General features: G+C 44.0%; 1 protein-coding gene across 1 annotated transcript in view; it reads left to right on the top strand.

Moving 5' to 3' along the window:
• The window catches only part of LOC120982536 (cytosolic phospholipase A2 epsilon-like), a 64,054-nt gene extending 40,796 nt beyond the window's left edge, over positions 1-23,258 (top strand). The window contains exons 16-20 of the mRNA XM_040412761.1: positions 6,917-7,024; positions 7,194-7,388; positions 17,359-17,525; positions 19,703-19,889; positions 21,259-23,258. Coding sequence (XP_040268695.1) covers positions 6,917-7,024; positions 7,194-7,388; positions 17,359-17,525; positions 19,703-19,889; positions 21,259-21,500 — 899 coding nt within the window. The 3' untranslated portion in view covers positions 21,501-23,258. The remainder of the gene's footprint in view (positions 1-6,916; positions 7,025-7,193; positions 7,389-17,358; positions 17,526-19,702; positions 19,890-21,258) is intronic.
• The last annotated feature ends 484 nt before the right edge of the window (positions 23,259-23,742 follow it).

Here is a 23,742-nt window from a genome sequence, read left to right as displayed (position 1 = left end):
AGGAAAAAGAGCAGAGACCACCACACCTTCAGCCAAAATGGGACCCGGGTCTTCAAAATTCCCACCTCCCGGAAAACAACGTGACAGGGCATCTGCCTTCACATTCTTAACCCCAGGGCGGAACGTAACAACAAAATTAAACCTTGAAAAGAACAAAGACCATCTGGCCTGTCTCGGGTTCAGACGCTTGGCTGACTCCAAGTAGGCCAGATTTTTATGGTCAGTAAACACGGTAATAGGGTGTCTGGCTCCCTCTAGCCAATGGCGCCATTCCTCAAAAGCCAACTTGATGGCCAACAATTCCCTATCTCCCACATCATAATTTCTCTCTGCGGAGGAGAGTTTCTTTGAGAAAAAGGCACACGGTTGCCATTTGGCAGGAGAGGAACCCTGAGACAAGACCGCACCCACCCCTACCTCAGAAGCATCAACCTCAACTATGAAGGGTAACGAAATATCAGGTTGTACTAGGATGGGAGCGGAAGCAAAACTCTCCTTGATATTAGAAAAGGCCTTACGCGCCTCTACCGACCAGGAAGAAAAATCTACCCCCTTTCTGGTCATATCAGTGAGTGGTTTAACAACGGAGGAATAATTCAAAATAAATTTCCTGTAATAATTGGCAAAGCCCAAAAAACGCATCAGCGCCTTCTGATTCTCAGGAAGCTCCCACTCAAGCACAGCGCGGACCTTCTCGGGGTCCATGCGAAAACCAGAAGCGGATACAAGAAACCCCAGAAATTGGATTTCTGGAACCGCAAACACACATTTTTCCAGTTTCGCGTATAATTTATTCTCCCGCAGGATGAGCAAGACCTGACGTAAGTGTTCCTTATGAGTCTTGAAATCAGGAGAAAAAATCAAAATGGCATCCAAATACACTAATACAAATTTTCCCATTAAATGATAAAAAATGCTGTTGACGAAATGCTGAAAAACGGCTGGGGCATTCATCAAACCAAAAGGCATAACCAAATTCTCAAAATGGCCCTCAGGGGTATTGAAAGCCGTCTTCCATTCGTCTCCTTCTCTGACCCTAACCAGGTTGTATGCCCCTCTTAGGTCTAATTTGGAAAAGACTTTAGCCCCAACAACCTGGTTAAACAGGTCCGGGATTAGAGGAAGCGGATAAGGATCACGAATAGTGATACTGTTCAGCTCCCTGAAATCCAGACAAGGTCTTAAAGAACCATCTTTTTTCTTAACAAAGAAAAAACCAGCGGCAACAGGTGACTTCGAGGGTCGTATGTGTCCTTTTCTCAGACTCTCAGAGATATAAGCCCGCATAGCGACCCTCTCGGGTTGGGAGAGATTGTATAAACGAGATTTAGGCAGCTTGGCGCCTGGGATGAGATTAATAGGGCAATCATACTCCCTGTGCGGAGGTAAACCCTGAACTCCACTCTCAGAGAAGACATCCAAAAATTCAGAGAGGAAAGGTGGTACAGTCTTAGTAGAAACCTCAGAAACAGATGTTATGAGGCAATTCTCTCTGCAAAAGTTACTCCAACCATTTATTTGCCTCGCTTGCCAATCAATGGTGGGGTTATGTTTAGTGAGCCAGGGTAGCCCCAACACTAGAGGAGTAGGCAAACCGCTAAGGACGAAACATGACACATCCTCAACATGAGCATCACTCACAATTAAACGGATATTGTGAACTATGCCCTTTAATGATTTCTGAGAAAGTGGAGCTGAATCAATAGCAAAAACAGGAATATCCTTTCCCAAAGTGCATACCTGGAAACCATGAGTTACCGCAAATTGACTATCAATGAGGTTGACAGCTGCTCCACTATCCACAAAAATCTCACAAAAAATGCTCTTGCTCTCTAGCGCCACCCTAGCAGGCAGGACAAAACGGGAACTACAAGCAAACGGAAAACCTTCAATTTCCGCCTCAACCCTGCCAATAGTAACAGACGGAACATTTTTAAACGATTTTTTCCTTTTTGTCTCTTTATTACTCCCAGAAAACTGCCTGAATCTCCTAGAGGGACAAACATTTGCCAGATGATTTATACCTCCACAACAAAAACAAACCCTCCCCTGCGGGCTGAATCTTCTATTGTCAGAGGCAATCAACCCCAGCTGCATGGACTCCTGCTCAGAAGGGGCTGACAGCGACTGAGACCCCTGTGCACAGAATGAGACCGCTGCACTGTCCCGGGACTGAGTATGACAGGAAGGAGAGATCTCTCCTCTCTCTCTAAGACGCCTGTCAATACGAACAGCCTGAGACATAGCAGAATCCAAGGAGGTAGGTCTTTCATGAAAGGCAAATGCATCTTTCAATCCCTCTGAAAGACCATAGCAAAATTGACTTCGGAGTGCAGCATCATTCCAACCCGTATCTGCTGCCCATCTCCGAAATTCTGAACAGTATATCTCTGCGGATTGTTTACCCTGGCATAACAGACGTAGTCTAGACTCAGCCAGAGCAATACGATCCGGATCATCATATATCTGACCCAGGGCTAAAAAGAATTCATCCACTGAACGAAGGGGCCGTGCCCCCTCCGGCAGCGAAAAGGCCCAGGACTGAGCGTTACCCCTGAGCAGCGATATAATGATCCACACCCTCCGTTCTTCATCACCAGAAGAATGGGGAAGAAGGCGAAAATGGAGTTTGCAAGCCTCTCTAAAACGCACAAAATTCTCACTACCCCCGGAGAACGTATCCGGGAGCGAGATCTTAGGCTCAGCACAAACTCCATGAACGCAAGCTGAACCGGTCACTTGAAACTGAGAAAAAGTCTTACGGAGATCAGCTACCTCCAAAGAAAGACCCTGAAAGTGTTCAGCCAAAAGTGAAACCGGATCCATGCTTGAGACGGTTTTGGCGGCTGATAATGTCACGGATGGTGTACAGGAAACAAGACAATACCATATAAACAATGTCTCTCTGGATCCACAACTAAGGAACAAAGGGAGACCCCTGCAATAGACCTGCCGCTCTCCCTCACTGCTCAGCCTATGCGAAAACCCCAAAGGTGGATGGCCGCATATCCACGTTCCTCGGCTATCTATTACCTGAAGACCCTACAATAGTGAAGGGACACGACCACCGGCTCCCTACACTGACACGGAGGGAGTCAGGGTCACCTGGATCCAGAAAAGACAAAATCATAAATACATAAACAGCACTTATCTTGCAGACGAATGACGACTGACGACTGGGAACAGGGAACTGGGAACTGGGAACAGCATGCACACACACTCCAGGAAGTTGTATCAGCCGCACACTACTGCATTATGGGGAGGAACTTAAAGGGTAGCGATCAGTCCAACTGCATGACAGCTGAGATAGACTAACGAGATGAGAAACTAAACCAAAACAAAGAAATTCAAGGAGGAGGATCTGAGAAGCTCCTGTGAGCGCTTCTCAGCTGTCTGGCTGTGACAGGGAGTGTCTTTTCTGCTGCAGCTCAGGGGGCGTGTCCATGCTCTCCCAATCACAGCTCAGGGGGCGTGTCTCAGCTCTCCCTATTACAGCTCAGGGGGAGTGTCTTTTCTGCTGCAGCTCAGGGGGCATGTCCATTCCGCTACAGCTCTCACCCTATCACAGCTCAGGAGGCATTTGAAGAATGAAACTGAGCATGTGCGGCCATCTCAGTGAGACAGACAAAGAAATAAGAAAAGAAACAAACAGCAGGTGGCGCTATACAGATACATTTTATTGAATGACTCAGTGGTTATGTTAAATTTTTTATTACATGCAATTACAAAAGAATTCAGGTGCTGGTTTGAAAACTGAACATTTTTCGTAGGACAACCCCTTTTAAAGCCGGGCCCTATGGCATAGTCACTACCTCCGTATACCGCTAATTAAATAAGGAGTCATTCAGATGTTTGTATCACATGCTGTTATGCTCTATTGAATTATGAAGGTCCTCTCACCTAGAGGGTTAATCTTGTAATAAAATGCTGCACAGTGATAAAAGGGGTGCCCGTAGAGGTAGCCTCAGGGATTTTCAGGGGTTCTACCATGTGCTTGGAGCCTAATGCTTAGAATTAGACCACATAATATAAGTAGGGAGATAAATCTGAAAAATAAGAAACTTTTTAGGGATGTTTCCAAACCTTTAAAGAGATTTTCTACTCTTTTATTTATCTTCAGGATAGGCCATCAATATCAGTTCTCCTGGGGTCCAACACCCTGCAGCTCTGCTGATTAGCTGTTCTGCAGTAGCTCCAGGGCTTGAACTACACTCCTCCATCCTTTGTGCAGTGGGTGTAGCTAGATACTGCAGCACTGCTCCCATTAAGGGCTCATGCACACAGCCGTTCCGTGCGTTAAGGACCGTAATTTGTGTTCCCCATTTCACTGGCAACATCTGTGCGGATTCCGCAGACGGTCCAGACCCATTCAACTTGAATGGGTCCGTGATCAGTGCGCACTGTAAAAAAATATAACATGTTCTATTTTTAAGGTCCAAATCCGTGATGTGGGGTGCACACAGCCGATGCCTGTATATTGCAGACCCGCTGTTTGCAGGCCACAATACGGGCATGGCCGAGCAACGGCCGTGTGCATGAGCCCTAAAGTGAATGCACTGAGAAAACTGTGCCATTCTGGCAGGGCCGTCTTTAACGCGGGGCAAAAGGGGCAGCTGCCCTGGGCCCAGTTGCTCCTAGCGGGCCCAAGGCAGCTACCTCTTGAACCCCGCTGGCCACTGCCCACAAATTCAATGACATCGTTTAATAGCATTCTTTAATACAAAATGCTAAGGAAAATGTCCATTGAATAAAAAATAATAAAATAAAATAATTACTCACCTCATCCACTTAATCGCGCAGCCGTTATCGTCTTCTTTCTTCTTCTTGCAGGACCGGCAAAAGGACCTTCGATGACTTCATCGCGCTCACCACGTGGTGAGTGCGGTGATGTCAGCGCAGGTCCTGCTGAATGAAGATAGAAGGATCTTGTATCTTCATTCAGCAGGACCTGCGCTGACATCACCGCACTCACCACGTGGTGAGCGCGATGACGTCTTTGAAGGTCCTTTTGCAGGTCCTGCAATAAGAAGAAAGAAGACGTTAACGGCTGCGCGATTAAGCGGATGAGGTGAGTAATTATTTTATTATTTTTTAATACCATTTATTAACTGCCTGAATAAATAGAACACTTAAAATACCATTTTATTAAATACTACTTATTAAAAACGTGTGGCTCTCCACTAGATTTACAAAAACAGCCTCAGGCCTCTTTTACACTACCGTATGGCTATTTCAGTGTTTTGAAGTCCGTTTTTCACAGATCCGTTGTTCCGTTTTTTTGTTTCCATTGTGTTTCCGTTTCGGTTCCGTTTTTCCGCTCCGTTTTTCCGTATGGCATATACAGTATACAGTAATTACATAGAACAAATTGGGCTGGGCATAACATTTTCAATAGATGGTTCCGCAGAAAACGGAACGGATAGGGAAGACATACGGGTGCCTCCAGGATGTGACCAGGGATCTAATGTATGGTGCTGGTGGCCAGATTTGGCACATAAAACAATAGCGCCTGCATATGAATTAGTGATCCTGGGACAACATCCCCTTCTATCTTATAGACAACACTTTAAAGGGAAAGTGATACATTGTGTGTTGATCTGCACTGACACTGTAAATAAACCTTATTGGCACACATCTCCCACAGTGGACAACTATATACTAATGTGTGAGAGATAACAGTGAAATGGTTGCTGTGTCCTTATAATTTGTGGACAAACACCTCCCTCTCACATTGAGCCTGTTTTTGTAAATCTAGTGGAGGGCCACAAGTTTTTAATAAGTAGTATTTAAAATGGTATATTAAGAGTTCTATTTATTCAGGCAGTTAATCAATCGTATAGAATTTCGTATATATAGAACACTACAGAACACCAAACCCAAACCCCAACTTCAGTGAAGAAGTCCGAGTTCAGGTCTGGGTACCAACATTCAGTTTTTTATCACGCATGCGCAAAACACTTTGCACTCGCGCGGAAAAAACTGAACAACGAAATGCAATCGCATACAAAACTGACTAAAATTGCGGTCGCGTGTGTGTTGTGGTGGAGGGCGTGATTGCATGCGAGTGTGGGAAAGCGGGATCCAGGGGGCCCAAGTAAATTCTTGTCCAGGGTCCCTGAGTACTGGTGCCAACTACTTAGAAACAGCTGATTGGCTGGGGTGTGGAGTGTCAGACTCCCACCGATCAGATATTGACAAACTATCCTGAGGACAACCTGTGGATAACCCCTTTTAGTTCTTACACATGACATCACCTGCATAGGCAGAGATAGCTTATTTTTGACATTGACCTGCACATGTTCTCTATAGCTGGAGGATTGGTCTTCAGAAGTATTTCCCCATGTAGATTATAAACGCTGAATAAAAATTTGTCCATAATGACATTCTACATTCCACTAAAGTTTAAAGGGATTGTGCCCATATATTGATCATCTATCTGAAATATAGGTTATCAATATCCGATTATCGGGGGTCCGACTGCCACCACGGCCAACGATCAGCGGTTTGAAGAGGTAGCGGCCTATGTGCAAGCACTGCTTCTTCTTAAAACTTAACTGCACGCCGTCTCTCTTGTAGCGGTGGTGCTTGTCCCATTCATGTGTAATTACGGTACACTGTGCAGCCGCTGCAAAGGAGACGGTGCAGAGGTAATTCTGAAGCGGAAGCTTAATTTGCACAATTGTCGCTACCTCTTCACACAGCTTAACGCCAGGAATAACGGGAGTCGGACCCCTGCCAATCTGATATTGATGACCAATGCGGAGGATGCTGTAGGTCTTCAGCATCTTAGCAGTACACAACGCCTTTAAGCTTTGACCGTCCATAGCCGCTGTCTTCTCTTCTTTTACTATCCTCTGCAAAATGTGATGAAGGGATCCATAACTGACTAATGTGTTTTGCTGTTCCTCTCATATAGGTTTATGGGGAAACGTCTTCTCCTTGAATTTAGTGGACACTTGGTATTTAACAACACAACTGGATACCTTCTGGGAGACGTGGGTTAAAGACAGAATTAAGGATATTGGTAAATTACTTTCAGTATTCACATCTACTTTCTTCGCATATTTATAGTATTTTTTTTCAATTATTTTATGCACTTATACAGCGTTGCTATATTCCGCCGCACTTTACAGACATAATGAAAAATGTAAGCTGCAATAGTATGTTTTTTTTAAATGTTGCTTTGCCTTTAGACAAAGAAGATATCCTGGTGAGGAGAGAATCTGCGCAGACAAAAACCCATCTGTTTACCCCTGCTGGTACTTTCAGTCGCATTTGGAAGGGGTTATTGACCAACAGGCCCATAGATGGGGAGCAATACAATTTCTTGCGGGGACTTTACTTACACAAAGATTATCATCAGCAGCCACAGTTCAACACATGGAAAGGTAATTCACGCATTCTGGTAATATAGCTCAGCTGTTGCATTAATCCAAGGGTCAGCAGGCACTCTGGCTTTTGTAAAACTACAAGTCCCAGCATGCATACTTGCTTGGCTGTTCTTGTACCTCTCCAAAGAAGTGAATGGGACATTCTGGGTTATGTAGTTTAACCCCTTAAGGACCGGGCTCATTTTCACCTTAAGGACCAGGCCATTTTTTGCAAATCTGACCAGTGTCACTTTAAGTGCTCATAACTTTAAAACACTTTGACTTACCCAGGCCGTTCTGAGATTGTTTTTTCGTCACATATTGTACTTCATGACACTGCTAAAATTGGGTCAAAAAAGTTAATTTTTTTGCATAAAAAATACAATTTTTACCGTAAATTTTGAAAAATTAGCAAATTTCAAATTTTCAGTTTCTCTACCTCTGTAATACATAGTAATACCCCCAAAAATTGTGATGACTTTACATTCCCCATATGTCTACTTCATGCTTGAATTGTTTTGGGAATGATATTTTATTTTTTGGGGATGTTACAAGGCTTAGAAGTTTAGAAGCAAATTTTGAAATTTTCAGAAATCTTCAAAATCCCACTTTTTATGGACCAGTTCAGGTTTGAAGTCATATTGTGAGGCTTAGATAATAGAAACCTCCCAAAAATGACCCCATTCTAGAAACTACACCCCTCAAGGTATTCAAAACTGTTTTTTCAAACTTTGTTAACCCTTTAGGTGTTCCACAAGAGTTAATGGCAGATGGAGAAACAATTTTGAAATTTATATTTTTTGGAAAATTTTCCAATATAATCAATTTTTTCCAGGAGTAAAACAAGGGTTAACTGCCAAACAACACTCAAAATGGGTTGCCCTGATTCTGTAGTTTGCAAAAACACCCCATATGTGGTCGTAAACTACTGTTTGGCCGAACGGTAGCACATAGAAGGAGGGGAACACCATATGGGTTTTGGAAGGCAGATTTGGCAGGACTGGTTTTGTTTATACCATGTCCCATTTGAAGCCCCCTGTTGCACCCCTAGAATAGAAATTTCAAAAAAGTGACTCCATCTAAGAAAGTACACCCCTCAAGGTATTCAAAACTGGGTTTACAAACTTTGTTAACCCTTTAGGTGTTCCACAAGAGTTAATAGCAGATGGAGAAACAATTTTGAAATTTCTATTTTTTGGAAAATTTTCCAATATAATCAATTTTTTCCAGGAGTAAAACAAGGGTTAACTGCCAAACAACACTCAAAATGGGTTGCCCTGATTCTGTAGTTTGCAAAAACACCCCATATGTGGTCGTAAACTACTGTTTGGCCGAACGGTAGCACATAGAAGGAGGGGAACACCATATGGGTTTTGGAAGGCAGATTTGGTAGGACTGGTTTTGTTTATACCATGTCCCATTTGAAGCCCCCTGTTGCACCCCTAGAATAGAAATTTCAAAAAAGTGACTCCATCTAAGAAAGTACACCCCTCAAGGTATTCAAAACTGGGTTTACAAACTTTGTTAACCCTTTAGGTGTTCCACAAGAGTTAATGGCAGATGGAGAAACAATTTTGAAATTTATATTTTTTGGAAAACTTTCCAATATAATCAATTTTTTCCAGGAGTAAAACAAGGGTTAACTGCCAAACAACACTCAAAATGGGTTGCCCTGATTCTGTAGTTTGCAAAAACACCCCATATGTGGTCGTAAACTACTGTTTGGCCGAACGGTAGCACATAGAAGGAGGGGAACACCATATGGGTTTTGGAAGGCAGATTTGGTAGGACTGGTTTTGTTTATACCATGTCCCATTTGAAGCCCCCTGTTGCACCCCTAGAATAGAAATTTCAAAAAAGTGACTCCATCTAAGAAAGTACACCCCTCAAGGTATTCAAAACTGGGTTTACAAACTTTGTTAACCCTTTAGGTGTTCCACAAGAGTTAATGGCAGATGGAGAAACAATTTTGAAATTTATATTTTTTGGAAAACTTTCCAATATAATCAATTTTTTCCAGGAGTAAAACAAGGGTTAACTGCCAAACAACACTCAAAATGGGTTGCCCTGATTCTGTAGTTTGCAAAAACACCCCATATGTGGTCGTAAACTACTGTTTGGCCGAACGGTAGCACATAGAAGGAGGGGAACACCATATGGGTTTTGGAAGGCAGATTTGGTAGGACTGGTTTTGTTTATACCATGTCCCATTTGAAGCCCCCTGTTGCACCCCTAGAATAGAAATTTCAAAAAAGTGACTCCATCTAAGAAAGTACACCCCTCAAGGTATTCAAAACTGGGTTTACAAACTTTGTTAACCCTTTAGGTGTTCCACAAGAGTTAATGGCAGATGGAGAAACAATTTTGAAATTTATATTTTTTGGAAAATTTTCCAATATAATCAATTTTTTCCAGGAGTAAAACAAGGGTTAACTGCCAAACAACACTCAAAATGGGTTGCCCTGATTCTGTAGTTTGCAAAAACACCCCATATGTGGTTGTAAACTACTGTTTGGCCGAACGGTAGCACATAGAAGGAGGGGAACACCATATGGGTTTTGGAAGGCAGATTTGGCAGGACTGGTTTTGTTTATACCATGTCCCATTTGAAGCCCCCTGTTGCACCCCTAGAATAGAAATTTCAAAAAAGTGACTCCATCTAAGAAAGTACACCCCTCAAGGTATTCAAAACTGGGTTTACAAACTTTGTTAACCCTTTAGGTGTTCCACAAGAGTTAATGGCAGATGGAGAAACAATTTTGAAATTTATATTTTTTGGAAAATTTTCCAATATAATCAATTTTTCCCAGGAGTAAAACAAGGGTTAACTGCCAAACAACACTCAAAATGGGTTGCCCTGATTCTGTAGTTTGCAAAAACACCCCATATGTGGTCGTAAACTACTATTTGGCTAAACGGCAGGACATAGAAGAAGGGGAACGTCATTTTTGGAAGGCAGATTTTGCTGGACTGGTTTATTGACACCATGTACCCTTTCAAGCCCCCTGATGCACCCCTAGAGTAGAAACTCCATAAAAGTGACCCCATCTAGGAAACTACGGGATAAGGTGGTTGTTGTTTTGGGACTATTTTGGGGGTAAATTTGATTTTTGGTTGCTCTATATTACTCTTTTTTGAGGCAATGTAACAAAAAAATGTAATTCTAAAATTGTTTCTACATTCACTATTTGGTTTTGTGGAACACCTAAAGGGTTAACATAGTTTGTAAAGTAACTTTTGAATACCTTGAGGGGTGTAGTTTCTTAGATGGGGTCACTTTTTTGGAGTTTCTAGTCTAGGCTACATCAGGGGGGGCTTCTAATGGGACATGGTGTCAAAAAAAAAACTGTCCATCAAAATCTGCCTTCCAGAAACCATATGGAGTTCCCTTCGTTCTATGCCCTGCCGTGCGGCTATATAACCATTTACGACCACATATGGGGTGTTTCTGCAAACTACAGAATCGGGGCAATAAATATTTAGTTTTGTTTGGCTGTTAACCCTTGCTTTATTACCGGCAAAATGGATTCAAATTGAAATTTTGCCCAAAAATTGGTGTTTTGGCACAGTTTTTATTTTATATTTTTAACACCGTTCATCCGAGGCGTTTGGTCAAAAGTTATTTTTATAGCGACGACTTTTACGCACGCGACGATGCCCAATATGTATGGCTCTCAGACTTTGGAGACACTAAGCAGGCATCCTAAAACTGCGGCCCTCCAGATATTGTAAAACTACAATTCCCACCATGCCCTGCTGATGGCTGTAGGTTGTCTGGGCATGCTGGGAGTTATAGTTTTACAACATCTGGAGGGCCGCAGTTTGAGGATGCCTGCTCTAAAACTAATATTTTTTGGGGAAAGAAAAATTGTTTCCGTGTCTCCAAAGTCTGAGAGCCATAGTGTTTTATGTTCTCTAGTGGACTGTTGAGGATTATAAAAATTTAGTACTCCATGGAAGTGTGATACTCCCTGAAGCAACCGTCAATGCAGAGGCCCGGATGATCGGGGCAAGTGTCACATTGAGTAGTGGTGTCCTTCCGTATCCCCCTCCTGCGACACACTCTGCACTTTTTTTGGGTTCGTCCCTTCTTTCCAGTATGGGGGACCACACCTAGAAAGTGTTGGCCAGGGACGATCCGGGCGCCTCCAATTCCCGAGGTACTCCGGCCTGCTCTTTCCCGGTCCGAAAAGATCAGGTCTTTGAGGACTGCCTCATAGAACTGGAGGAATGTCCCTGTGCTGCCAGCGCTTCGGGATAGTACAAAAGAGTTGTACATGGCAACCTGTACCAAGTAGACCGCAACTTTTTTGTACCATGCCCGGGTTTTGCGCATGGCGTTATATGGCGTGAGGACTTGATCAGAGAGATCAACTCCTCCCATATACCGATTGTAGTCGACGATACAATCGGGCTTGAGGACCGTTGCCGCGGTACCTCGCACAGGGACAGGGGTGGTGCCGTTACCGTGGATTGTGGACAGCATAAGGACATCCCTCTTGTCCTTATACCTGACCAGCAACAGGTTTCCACTGGTAAGGGCACGGGTCTCACCCCTGGGGATAGGTACCTGGAGGGGGTAGGCAGGGAGGCCGCGTTGATTTTTCCGCACGGTCCCACAAGCGAACGTGGATCTGGCGGCAAGGGACCTGAACAAGGGAATGCTGGTATAAAAGTTATCCACGTACAAGTGGTAACCATTATCCAGCAGTGGGTACATAAGGTCCCACACGAGTTTCCCGCTAACACCCAGAGTGGGGGGACATTCTGGGGGTTGAATACGGGAATCTCGCCCCTCGTACACACGAAATTTGTAAGTGTACCCTGAGGCACTCTCACAAATTTTGTATAGCTTCACGCCATACCTCGCCCGCTTTGTGGGAATGTATTGGCGGAAACTGAGTCTCCCCTTGAACGCAACGAGAGACTCATCAACCGCGACCTCCCTTCCAGGTACGTAGGCCTCCATGAATTTGGCCCCAAAGTGATCGATGACCGGCCGTATCTTATACAGCCGGTCATAGGCAGGATCACCTCGGGGTGGACATGCTGCATTATCGGAATAATGCAGACATTTCCGGATGGCCTCAAACCGTGTACGTGTCATGACCATACTGTACAGTGGGGTCTGGTATAGGACGTCCCCACTCCAGTATTGCCTGACACTGGGTTTTTGGACTAGACCCATATGCAGCACGAGGCCCCAAAATGTCCTCATCTCGGCTGCACTGACCGGCGTCCAGCCACCGGGTCTAGCCAAAACTGAGCCTGGGTTTTGAGCGACGAACTGTTGGGCGTACAGATTCGTCTGCTCCACCATCAAATTCACCAGTGGGTTACTGAAAAAAAAACTAAAATAGTCTATTTCAGTAAACCCCACTGTGGGAATCTGGATTCCAGGATTGCCAGCAAAATCCGGAATCTCAGGCTCAAAGTCCACTGGGGGACACCAGCTAAGTTCATCGGCAGGGGGCTCCGGTGGACTTATTTGGTGGGCCGGGAAACCAGTACGAACCCCAGGGGGGGGACAAGTGGCAGGGGGGGTCTGGGGGGGGGACAAGTGGCAGGGGGGGTCTGGGTTAGGGTTAGATGGATAGATGGAAGTTTGGAATAAAAGTTTTTTTTTTTTTTTTTTTTCCTAACTAACTTTTCCCTTCTTTCCCTGCCTAACGGTGCCTCTCCCTCACTGACCCTAACCTACCTGGGTGGCGATGGGTGCAGGAGGGTGATGGATGGCGATTAGGGGGACACAGGAGCTCGTTCTGGACGGTGCTGCACGGTCAGGGTGCTGGACAGGAAGAGGAGGGGAGAGAGGAGCGCAGGAAGTTTGAATCTCGCGCCTCTCTCCCCTGCACCAATCAGCACCCTGGACAGCGGCGTTCAGCACCAGGGCCAGCACCGCCTCTCCAAATCCTCGGACTGCGATAGGTGGTGTAAAATTACGCCACCGATCGCAGTCTTTTTCCGGTTCATCGGGTCACAGGACACCCGAATGGACCGGAAACGCAGAAAACCGCAGGTCTGAATTGACCTGCGGTTTTCTGCGATCGCCGATACGGGGGGGTCAAATGACCCCCCCCTGCGTTGTTACGGGATGCCGGCTGAATGATTTCAGCCGGCGTCCCGTTCCGATTAACCCCTGCGGCGCCGGAATTCCGAATTTAAGTCAGGACGTACCTGTACGCCCTTGGTCCTTAAGGACTCGGGAAATAGGGCGTACCAGTACGCCCTGCGTCCTTAAGGGGTTAAGAACCGCTGGAATGCTGCAACTTGCTGATCTCTGCTTTATACTATCTGAATCATTGTTAGTATGATTATTATTACTACTATTATTATTTTTAATATTACTATTTTAACCCCTTAAAGGGGTTGGCCCATTTCACACATCGGTGGCATATAGCCTATCTCTAAAACTGGGCCTCCAAAGTAAATAAGCGCACTGTGCAAGCGCAGCCACCATTTATTCACTTCTATGGTAGCGCGGAAAATAGCTGAATGCTGGTTTGGCTATTTCCTGAACTGCCATAATAGTTAATGGAGAGGTGGCTGCCCTCCGTTTGCTTCTATGGGAGTTCCAGAAATAAATGAGCTAGCTCGCTTGGCTCTTTTCAGAACTCCCATAGAAGTTGTTTCAAAATATGAATTCAAAAGATTTGAGAATGAATAGGCTTATGCAGGCTAAGTGAATAAATATACACTGCTCAAAAAAATAAAGGGAACACAAAAATAACACATCCTAGATCTGAATAATTAAATATTCTTCTGAAATACTTTGTTCTTTACATAGTTGAATGTGCTGACAACAAAATCACACAAAAAAAAAAAATGGAAATCAAATTTTTCAACCCATGGAGGTCTGGATTTGGAGTCACACTAAAAATTAAAGTGGAAAAACACACTACAGGCTGATCCAGCTTTGATGTAATGTCCTTAAAACAAGTCAAAATGAGGCTCAGTAGTGTGTGTGGCCTCCACGTGCCTGTATGACCTCCCTACAACGCCTGTGTATGTTCCGGATGAGGTGGTGGACGGTCTCTGGTGGGATCTCCTCCCAGACCTGGACTAAAGCATCTGCCAACTCCTGGACAGTCTGTGGTGCAATGTGACATTGCCAGTCCATAGCATCAATGCCTTTATCTTGCAGGAACTGCTGACACACTCCAGCCACATGAGGTCTAGCATTGTCTTGCATTAGGAGGAACCCAGGGCCAACCGCACCAGCATATGGTCTCACAAGGGGTCTGAGGATCTCATCTCGGTACCTAATGGCAGTCAGGCTACCTCTGGCGAGCACATGGAGGGCTGTGCGGCCCTCCAAAGAAATGCCACCCCACACCATTACTGACCCAATGCCAAACCGGTCATGCTGGAGGATGTTGCAGGCAGCAGAACGTTCTCCATGGCGTCTCAAGACTCTGTCACGTCTGTCACATGTGCTCAGTGTGAACCTGCTTTCATCTGTGAAGAGCACAGGGCGCCAGTGGCGAGTTTGCCAATCTTGGTGTTCTCTGGCAAATGCCAAACGTCCTGCACGGTGTTGGGCTGTAAGCACAACCCCCACCTGTGGACGTCGGGCCCTCATATCACCCTCATGGAGTCTGTTTCTGACCGTTTGAGCAGACACATGCACATTTGTGGCCTGCTGGAGGTCATTTTGCAGGGCTCTGGCAGTGCTCCTCCTGTTCCTCCTTGCACAAAGGCGGAGGTATCGGTCCTGCTGCTGGGTTGTTGCCCTCCTACGGCCTCCTCCATGTCTCCTGATGTACTGGCCTGTCTCCTGGTAGCGCCTCCATGCTCTGGACACTACGCTGACAGACACAGCAAACCTTCTTGCCACAGCTCGCATTGATGTGCCATCCTGCATAGGCTGCACTACCTGAGCCACTTGTGTGGGTTGTAGACTCCGTCTCATGCTACCACTAGAGTGAAATCACCGCCAGCATTCAAAAGTGACCAAAACATCAGCCAGGAAGCATAGGAACTGAGAAGTGGTCTGTGGTCACTACCTGCAGAACCACTCCTTTATTGGGGGTGTCTTGCTAATTGCCTATAATTTCCACCTGTTGTCTATCCCATTTGCACAACAGCATGTGAAATTGATTGTCACTCAGTGTTGCTTCCTAAGTGGACAGTTTGATTTCACAGAAGTGTGATTGACTTGGAGTTACATTGTGCTGTTTAAGTGTTCCCTTTATTTTTTTGAGCAGTGTATTTACTAAGTGTGATTAAGTATAATGTAACACAGACAAATCATATACTGAATAAAAAGTAAATACATCACCAGCCTAAATATGCAATATTATGAGGTGAGACTCCTTCAATAAGGCTGTCTACCACGTTATAATGCATGACCGACACCCCAGGGTTTACAAGAGATAGGGCAGATCAATATTTACATCTTACCTAGGATGAATTTCTAGGTGGAGTCCCCCCAAATGAATGTGAGTCACAGAGTTTAAACCTTTAGGCCCCTCTTCCAGTCTGTAGCACGCATGTCTCCGAGATCCCTCAGGAATGTGGTCTTATCAGCACAATGGGGGATGGGTACTACATTACAAGGCAAATCATTACACAGAATGGCAATAATAAAAGAAAACAGAATTAAAGGGACAGAACCAATCAGTACTTAAAAAATACCCTGACAATACAGAAGTGAATGGAGAGTGCGCCGTGATGTTTGAATTTTCCGCTTACATAGCCATATGATTGCTTTTTTTTTGCCGAACAAGTTGTATTTTTCATGTCACCATTTAATTAACATATATTGTTTTGGAAAACGGAAAAAAAAAAATCATTGTTGGTTGAAATTGAAAAATAGAACAGCAGAAGACCCTACCGGGTACCACTCATCTCCACTACAAATAGGAAAAAGAGGCTACAATTTGCACGAGCTCACCAAAATTGGACTGTTGAAAACTGGAAAAATGTTGCCTGGTCTGATGAGTCTCGATTTCTGTTGAGACATTCAAATAGTAGAGTCCGAATTTGGCGTAAACAGAATGAGAACATGTATCCATCATGCCTTGTTACCACTGTGCAGGCTGGTGGTGGTGGTTTAATGGTGTGGGGGATGTTTTCTGGGCACACTTTAGGCCCCTTAGTGCCAATTGGGCATCGTTTAAATGCCACAGGCTATCTGAGCATTGTTTCTGACCATGTCCATCCCTTCATGACCACCATGTACCCATCCTCTGATGGCTACTTCCAGCAGGATAATGCACCATGTCACAAAGCTCGAATCATTTCAAATTGGTTTCTTGAACATGACAATGAGTTCACTGTACTAAAATGGCCCCCACAGTCACCAGATCTCAACCCAATATAGCATCTTTGGGATGTGGTGGAACGGGAGCTTCGTGCCCTGGATGTGCATCCCTCAAATCTCCATCAACTGCAAGATGCTATCCTATCAATATGGGCCAACATTTCTAAAGAATGCTATCAGCACCTTGTGGAATCAATGCCACGTAGAATTAAAGCAGTTCTGAAGGCAAAAGGAGGTCCAACACCGTATTAGTATGGTGTTCCTAATAATTCTTTAGGCGAGTGTATACCAGTATATATGTTTATTTATTTTTTCCCGTTACAGCATTCACAACGTAAGAAAAATATTTTTATATTTCCAAGACGAAGTGCAGTGTAATGAATCGGAAGCGGCGCTCGCATGGTGCGCTGCCTCCTCTTCAAACAGAAGATCGGCAGGGGTGTCATCAATATTAATGGCTGGGCGACCCCTCGCAGGTCCTTGTGACCAGGTGTCTGCTGTATTATACAGCTTGCACCCCCCTCATATGGAGCAAACTCAGCTCGTGAGCCTGCTCTATACATACCCTTAATGCAAATGACGTACCTGTACATCACTGTGCATTAAGGAGTTAATGCTATTATTATTACTACTATTATTATTATTATTTCATTATTATTTTTATTAATATTATATTATTATTACTATTATGTTATTGTTATTATTATTTTTATTGTCTTACAGATTCTGATTTAGACAACTTTCCTAATAAGCTCACACCACTTGCTGACAATCTGTGTCTTGTGGACGCTGGTTATTTCATTAATGCCAGTTTTCCGCCTTTACTCCGAACAGAGAGGAAAGTCGACGTCATAATATCTTTTGATTATACGCTAGACACCCCCCTTCAGGTAGGTCATTTTCTCTAACTGTAGCAGAAGGTATTATCTAGCTATGCTTAAAGGGGTTGTCCGGGCTCTCCTATATTGATGACCTGTCCTCAGGATAAGTCATCGATATCAGATCGGCGGGGTCAGACACCCGGCACCCCCGTTGATCAGCTGTATGAAGAGATGACGCACACAGAGTACATGTGCCGTCCCCCGTCTCTCTTCCTGTTCGCTGCTGCTTTGCCGTAGACATAGCAGCAGCAGGAAGAGAGACGGGAGACGGCATGTGCACACTGCGCGTGCCGTCTCCTCATACAGCTGATCGACTTGGATGCTGGGTGTCGGACCTCCGCCAATCTGATATTGATGACCTATCCTGATAGGTCATCAATATAGGAGTGCCCGGATAACCCCTTTAAAAGGGGTGGCGGCTTCCTCACATCCTGACATGGCTATTTTATGATCAAAATCTTTTACTGACATCAATCAAGAAATTAATTAAAAAATGAATGTACAAAATGAGACAATTTCTCATTACGACTACGTAAACACAATGAATGTGACATTTATTTATACAACTTATATAAGAAGTAAATATAAAGTTATAGATAAAGGAGGGGGGGTAAAGAAAAGGAATGGAGAAGAAGAAAGTGAAAGGGGGAAAGGAAGAAAAAAAACTTTAATCAGCCCCTAATTGAGGCCTTGTTCACATTTCCGTTTTTCACTGATGTGTGCTGTCCGCATTTTCCGTGCACAGAACATGTACCCGTTCATTTTAATATGTCTGTTCACATATCAATATTTTTTTTACTGACTGTGGGCCGATGAAAAAATCATGGAGACATGCACTACTTTGGTCCATGATGCGGCCCAAACACACCCATTATATTCTGTGGGTCAGGGTCACAATCCCCATTCTAGTTCATCCCAAATGTGTTGGATGGGGTTGAGATCAGGGCTCTGTGCACCCAGTCAAGTTCTTCAATACCAAACTCCCCCAACCATACCCAGATGGAGCTTGCTTTGTGCAGTCGGGCGCAGTCATGCTGGAACAGAAAAGGGTCTTCTTCAAACTATTCCCACAAAATTGAAAGCATACAATTGTCCATAATTTCTTGGTAAGCTGAAGCGTTAAATTAGTTTTCTGGGATTTTTTAACTGATGAACTATCCTCTGGATGGGTCATCAGTATCTGATTGGTGGGGGTCAGACACCGGGGACCCCCACCAATCAGCTGTTTGAGAAGGCACCGGCGTTCACAGTCCCCCCACGGGCTTCTCTCTGCTGACCAAGTACAGCGCTGTAAATTGTATAGTGTCTATGCTTGGTATTGCAGCTCAGACCAATTCACTTTAATGGAGCTGAGCTGTACTTAGGCCATTTTACCGATGAACGTGATGTCACATGGCCTAGAAAATGCTTTGGCACTAACGTGAGCTGCAGTGTTTCTCAAACAGGTGAATGGCCGGGGTCGCAAGAGTCGGACCCTTACCAAGAATATACTCATGACCTATCCAGAGGATAGGTCATTAGTTAAAAAAAATAAAAATAAATTCCTCCTCCACCAAACTTTCCAGTTGGCACAATGCAGTTGGGCAGGTAACGATCTCCTGGCATTTGCGGAACTCAGACTCGTCCATCAGACTCTGAAGTAGAGAAGCATGGACAGATTTCCGCTGCTCCAGAGTCCAGTGGCTTCCATACATGGCTTGCGTCTTATGCCACGAAGCTCCCTACAGCACAGTTTTTTGCTGATGTTAATACCAGAGGAGGTTTGGACTCTGCAGTTTTAAAGTCAGCAGAGCGTTGGTGGCTTTTATGCACTATGAACTTCAGCACTTGGCAACCCCACTCTGTAACTTTATGTGGCCTCCACTTCCTAGGAGTTGCTGTGGTTCCTCAACGCTTCCACTTTGCAAAAATACCACTCACAGTTAATTTTAGGAAAGAAATCACACAAAGACTGGATGAGCTGGGCTTTCACTAATGTTGTTGTAGAGGCAGACTGCATGGCTAGTGGCTGGATTTTATACACCTGTGGCAATGGGACTGAATAAAACACCTAAACCCAATGATTGCAGAGGTGTGTCCTAGTATGTTTGTGTGTATATAGTATTTTTTTTTGGTGGGTAGTACTTATGAATACGTAAGTAATTGTATTGCAAGTTATTTATTCACACGCTCTTATCTGTTTTCAGTCTGTGGAACAGACGTGTAATTACTGCACGACACAAGGGATTGTATTCCCTAAGGTATCGCTGAGTGAGGAGGAGAGGAAGACACACAAGGAGTGCTATGTTTTCAATGAAAAAGATAATAATGCGTGTCCTATTATACTTCACTTCCCCCTTGTGAATGACACTTTCAAAAAATTTAAGGAACCAGGTATGATCACAAAGTGCTGGTATTTAATCTGAATTTACTTTGCAGCATTATTATGAATTTCTTAAGAAATTACCCAATTACTAACATTACAAGCAGGACCAATTTGTGTCATAGGGAGGGGGAGTAAACATGGGTTATCCACAGAAGATTCGACCTTGTCGCTGGGTCTCCTCTCTTTGAGCTCTTAGATAAAATCATCATTTACGGATCTATATGGTGCAACTATACAATTCTATGGGCCCCTATTGTACCTCTTGTCTGTGATTTTTTTTTTTTAACAGCTTATAGACACTAATGATTTCTTAATATGTACATGCATGCATTACCATGGGCCATGGTAACCGTTCAAGAGGGAGGGTGCAAAATAATTCCTATCAAATATCAGTATTGCACTACTGGCATTGCCCCAGAATAGGGTACTTGCAAATTGTTTCTTGTTATATAATGTTCTGATGTAGTGTATAACCCAGTATGGCTCTGTATGGATCAGTCAGGGTTAACAATCCTGATTCTTCCATTGTAGGAGGCAAGGAGGTGGACTTAGGCCCACCCCTAGTTCTGTTATAGCTGAGGAGGTAAGAGGAGCTACATGTGCTCACTTCTTGAAGCTTCGCATCAAGAAAGCCTCTCTACTTTCCAGTACTCGACAGAGGAAAGAAAGAACCAAGAAGGTCAGAATCTGCAAGGCTGAGCATTGTAGTCAATCAGTAAGGTATTCACTGTTTAAGGCTGTTAAGAATACCACAACTTTCATACTTTGACACAATCCTGGCCAGTTGTATCTTAATCCTGTACCCATCATCCTTGGAAATAAGGATACGATTTGCAAGAACCTTCTTACCAGCCTTAGATTCTGCAGAGAGAGACTATGGAGAGATAGAGGAAAGGAGTACTACAACCCCCCTGCTTGCCTATATCCATACAACACTTTCAGGGAAGATTTGCACTGAGAATTGTCTGAAACAGTTTTTGATACCACTGGATGTACTACAACTCCCATTATGCACTTTAGTAAAGAGAGACTTGTCTATTTTCTACAACTGGCCTGGGTCCTGACTCCAGCACCCTTTGCTGGCCACAGCACCTACACCTCCTGCCCTTGCACATGTACAAAACTCAAAACACCAAGGGCACCCTAACTACCTTCCAGCAGGAGCGCCAACTTTATGGTTTGCCCCGAGGAAAGAAAGGCGATGCCCTCCTGTCACTGTTCGGCCCTAGGGAGAATCGGTGTTAGAACTGCCACTGTGAATATCTGTTGCAGCTAGAGTCACTACCACTCCCATTCTCCGCCCCGCTACTTTGGGACATGCGGCAACCTCACTGCAAGTTCTATACCATGCTACAATTTGTTTCTTTTTTCTTTCAGGTGTATTAAGATCTCCAGAAGAAATGTCAGATGGGAATGTGGATGTTACGGGAGCCTTTTCCCCCTATTTTCTAACAAACTTTTCTTACAGTGAGCAGGACTTTGACAGATTGATGAAACTAACCCAGTACAACCTCTCAAACAACAGAGAGTTAATCCTAGATGCTCTGCACATTGCAGTACAGAGCAGAAAAGCGAGGAATCTTTCGCATGAAATTCATCAAGTTCAAAAGAAAACTTAACACCTGGATTCCAACAATTGGAAGCTCGTAGCAGCATTTTCACGGGACTCTGTTGGAAATACATATTTAAATCTTACAAAATATAGTCAACTCATGTGAACATTTCTGTGTGGTATATAAAGCAGGTAGGGTGGAGCAGCACTATTGAAGCTGAACCATGTGGGTGCTAAGTTTCAGAGGGTAGAACCCCAAACCCTCCATGGAAATTGGCTCTAGAAGAAAGAAGCAACACTACCCAGGATCCAATGCAAGTGGAAGTTCATTCACCCAGCGTTACAAGGCAACATCTCAGCTCTTCATTGAAGACCATTTCTAGCCATTTTCAAGCTTGAAAATGACTTCTCATGGGTTGCGCCAAGCCTTAAAGGGGTCGGCCACTTTCTGTTTACCGTTGACCAATGTGTTTGTGAGATGATTATATGGCACTTACTAATATAGTCTTTGTTGAAATTCTGCACCACTTTTATATTTCATAAGGTACACCACTTTGAATACTAAGTCTGTTGTGATGTCCACACAGAGGTCCTGTCCATAAGATGGCCGCTGATGGAGGGTCATGTGACCAGGCAGATCACCTCCATGTGATGCCTCCTCTATTTAAACACACAGCACGTGCACTAAACTCTCAGCAGAACAAGTGCAGTTGACACCGTAGTTCACTGTGCAACAACTGAGAAAGGATGAAACTGCAGGATCAATGACTAGAGAGAACAGTCTGCTTGCCAGGAGCCTAATCGTGCCTTCACACGCTGCAGAATTTGTTGCAGATATTTCCACGACTGAAACTCGGTTCCATTCACCAAAATGGGGCTTGCAGAAATCCATGTGCATTAAAATGAATGGAACTGATTTTCAGTGGCTGAAATTTCTGCAACATAATCTGCAACATGTGAAGGAGATCATCTACTGGTAGAACCTGACTACAGAGGAGACTGTTTGTAGTCAGGACTCACTAGTCAGACAAATAATTCTGTAAACTACTAGCAAATTCTCCTAAAGTTGGTAACTGAATTTGGCAAAGCTTAAATACCTAGAACAATCATCACTACTAAAAATATGGTGTTCTGAATATATGGACAGCTTACGGACCTATGTAAACAGCTGATTGGTGGGGCTGCCAAGAGGCGGACCCCCATCCATCTAATATTGATGGCCTGCCCTAAAGAGCTATAACTACACACTTCAGTGTCAAAAACAAGTCCTCATATCTATTTGATGTTACCACATTTGTTTAATTGCCGATGCTGTTGATCACATTAAACATTTCTATGACAAAGAGCATAATTTTATACTAGTATAGTAAGACGGATGTTCTCATGGCACTGCCGGTTCTGGTCCATGACCCCTAAATTATCAATTGTCAAGATTAGCAAGACAAGTTTCAGATTTCACTGATTTCAATTTATGTATCAGTCGCATTATGGTCCTTCTTTTTCAATAAAGCTCTGCATCACACAAAGTAAAATAAAAATAAAATATCCAATATCCCCTACTTTATAGTTAAATAATCAGGATAAATGTGCATTTTGGCAAAGGGCTTGGCATAGCTGATCACTCCCTCAGCCAGACTACTGCAGGATATGTTACAGCAGTGAAGATCTCTGCATCTAGAAGCTGAAAACAGTCAATATCCAGCCTCAATAATCAACAATTGTATAGTAGTATATATATCCTGAACGTAGGAAGAAAATGAAGTATAGATATTCATATTCAATGTACTTATTAATGTGTATATTTAAGTAATTGATAATAAATAATAACATATACTGATTGTGTATTTGCTGCTGTTGAATGAGAAATTAATTGTTATAGGGGCAATTAACATGGCATATATGTCATATACTGTGCCCATTTTCTGTTGTGAAACACTGGTGCAGATTTACTAATCCTGTAGATGGCGTAAGCTTAGACAGGTGTCTAGACCTGGACCAGGTTTATCACAGGGGCTCTGTCACGACCGCTATCCCAGCAGCATTCGTGTCGCACCAGACGGAGGGGAAGGGGGACCCTTATCTACGGATGGGAAATAGAATGGCAACCCCTGACTAACCCTAAGCTGGCACCTGTCTGCCCTGATACCCTAGACGGGGTGTGAACCCGTGCGGCGAGCAGGATGCGTAAACCCTCAGTCACCCTAACAAGACTAGACTGGGGAAAGGCCGATGGGAGCACTAGTCACCATCACTCACGTCTAGGAGAACAACAGGGGAAGACAGCAACAAACAAACAATCAACAGCAGAG

This window comes from Bufo bufo, chromosome 11, assembly GCF_905171765.1.
Source record: "Bufo bufo chromosome 11, aBufBuf1.1, whole genome shotgun sequence".
Lineage (NCBI taxonomy): Eukaryota > Metazoa > Chordata > Amphibia > Anura > Bufonidae > Bufo > Bufo bufo.
Note: the sequence above shows the minus strand (reverse complement) of the source record. Positions and strands in the feature narration are given on the sequence as shown.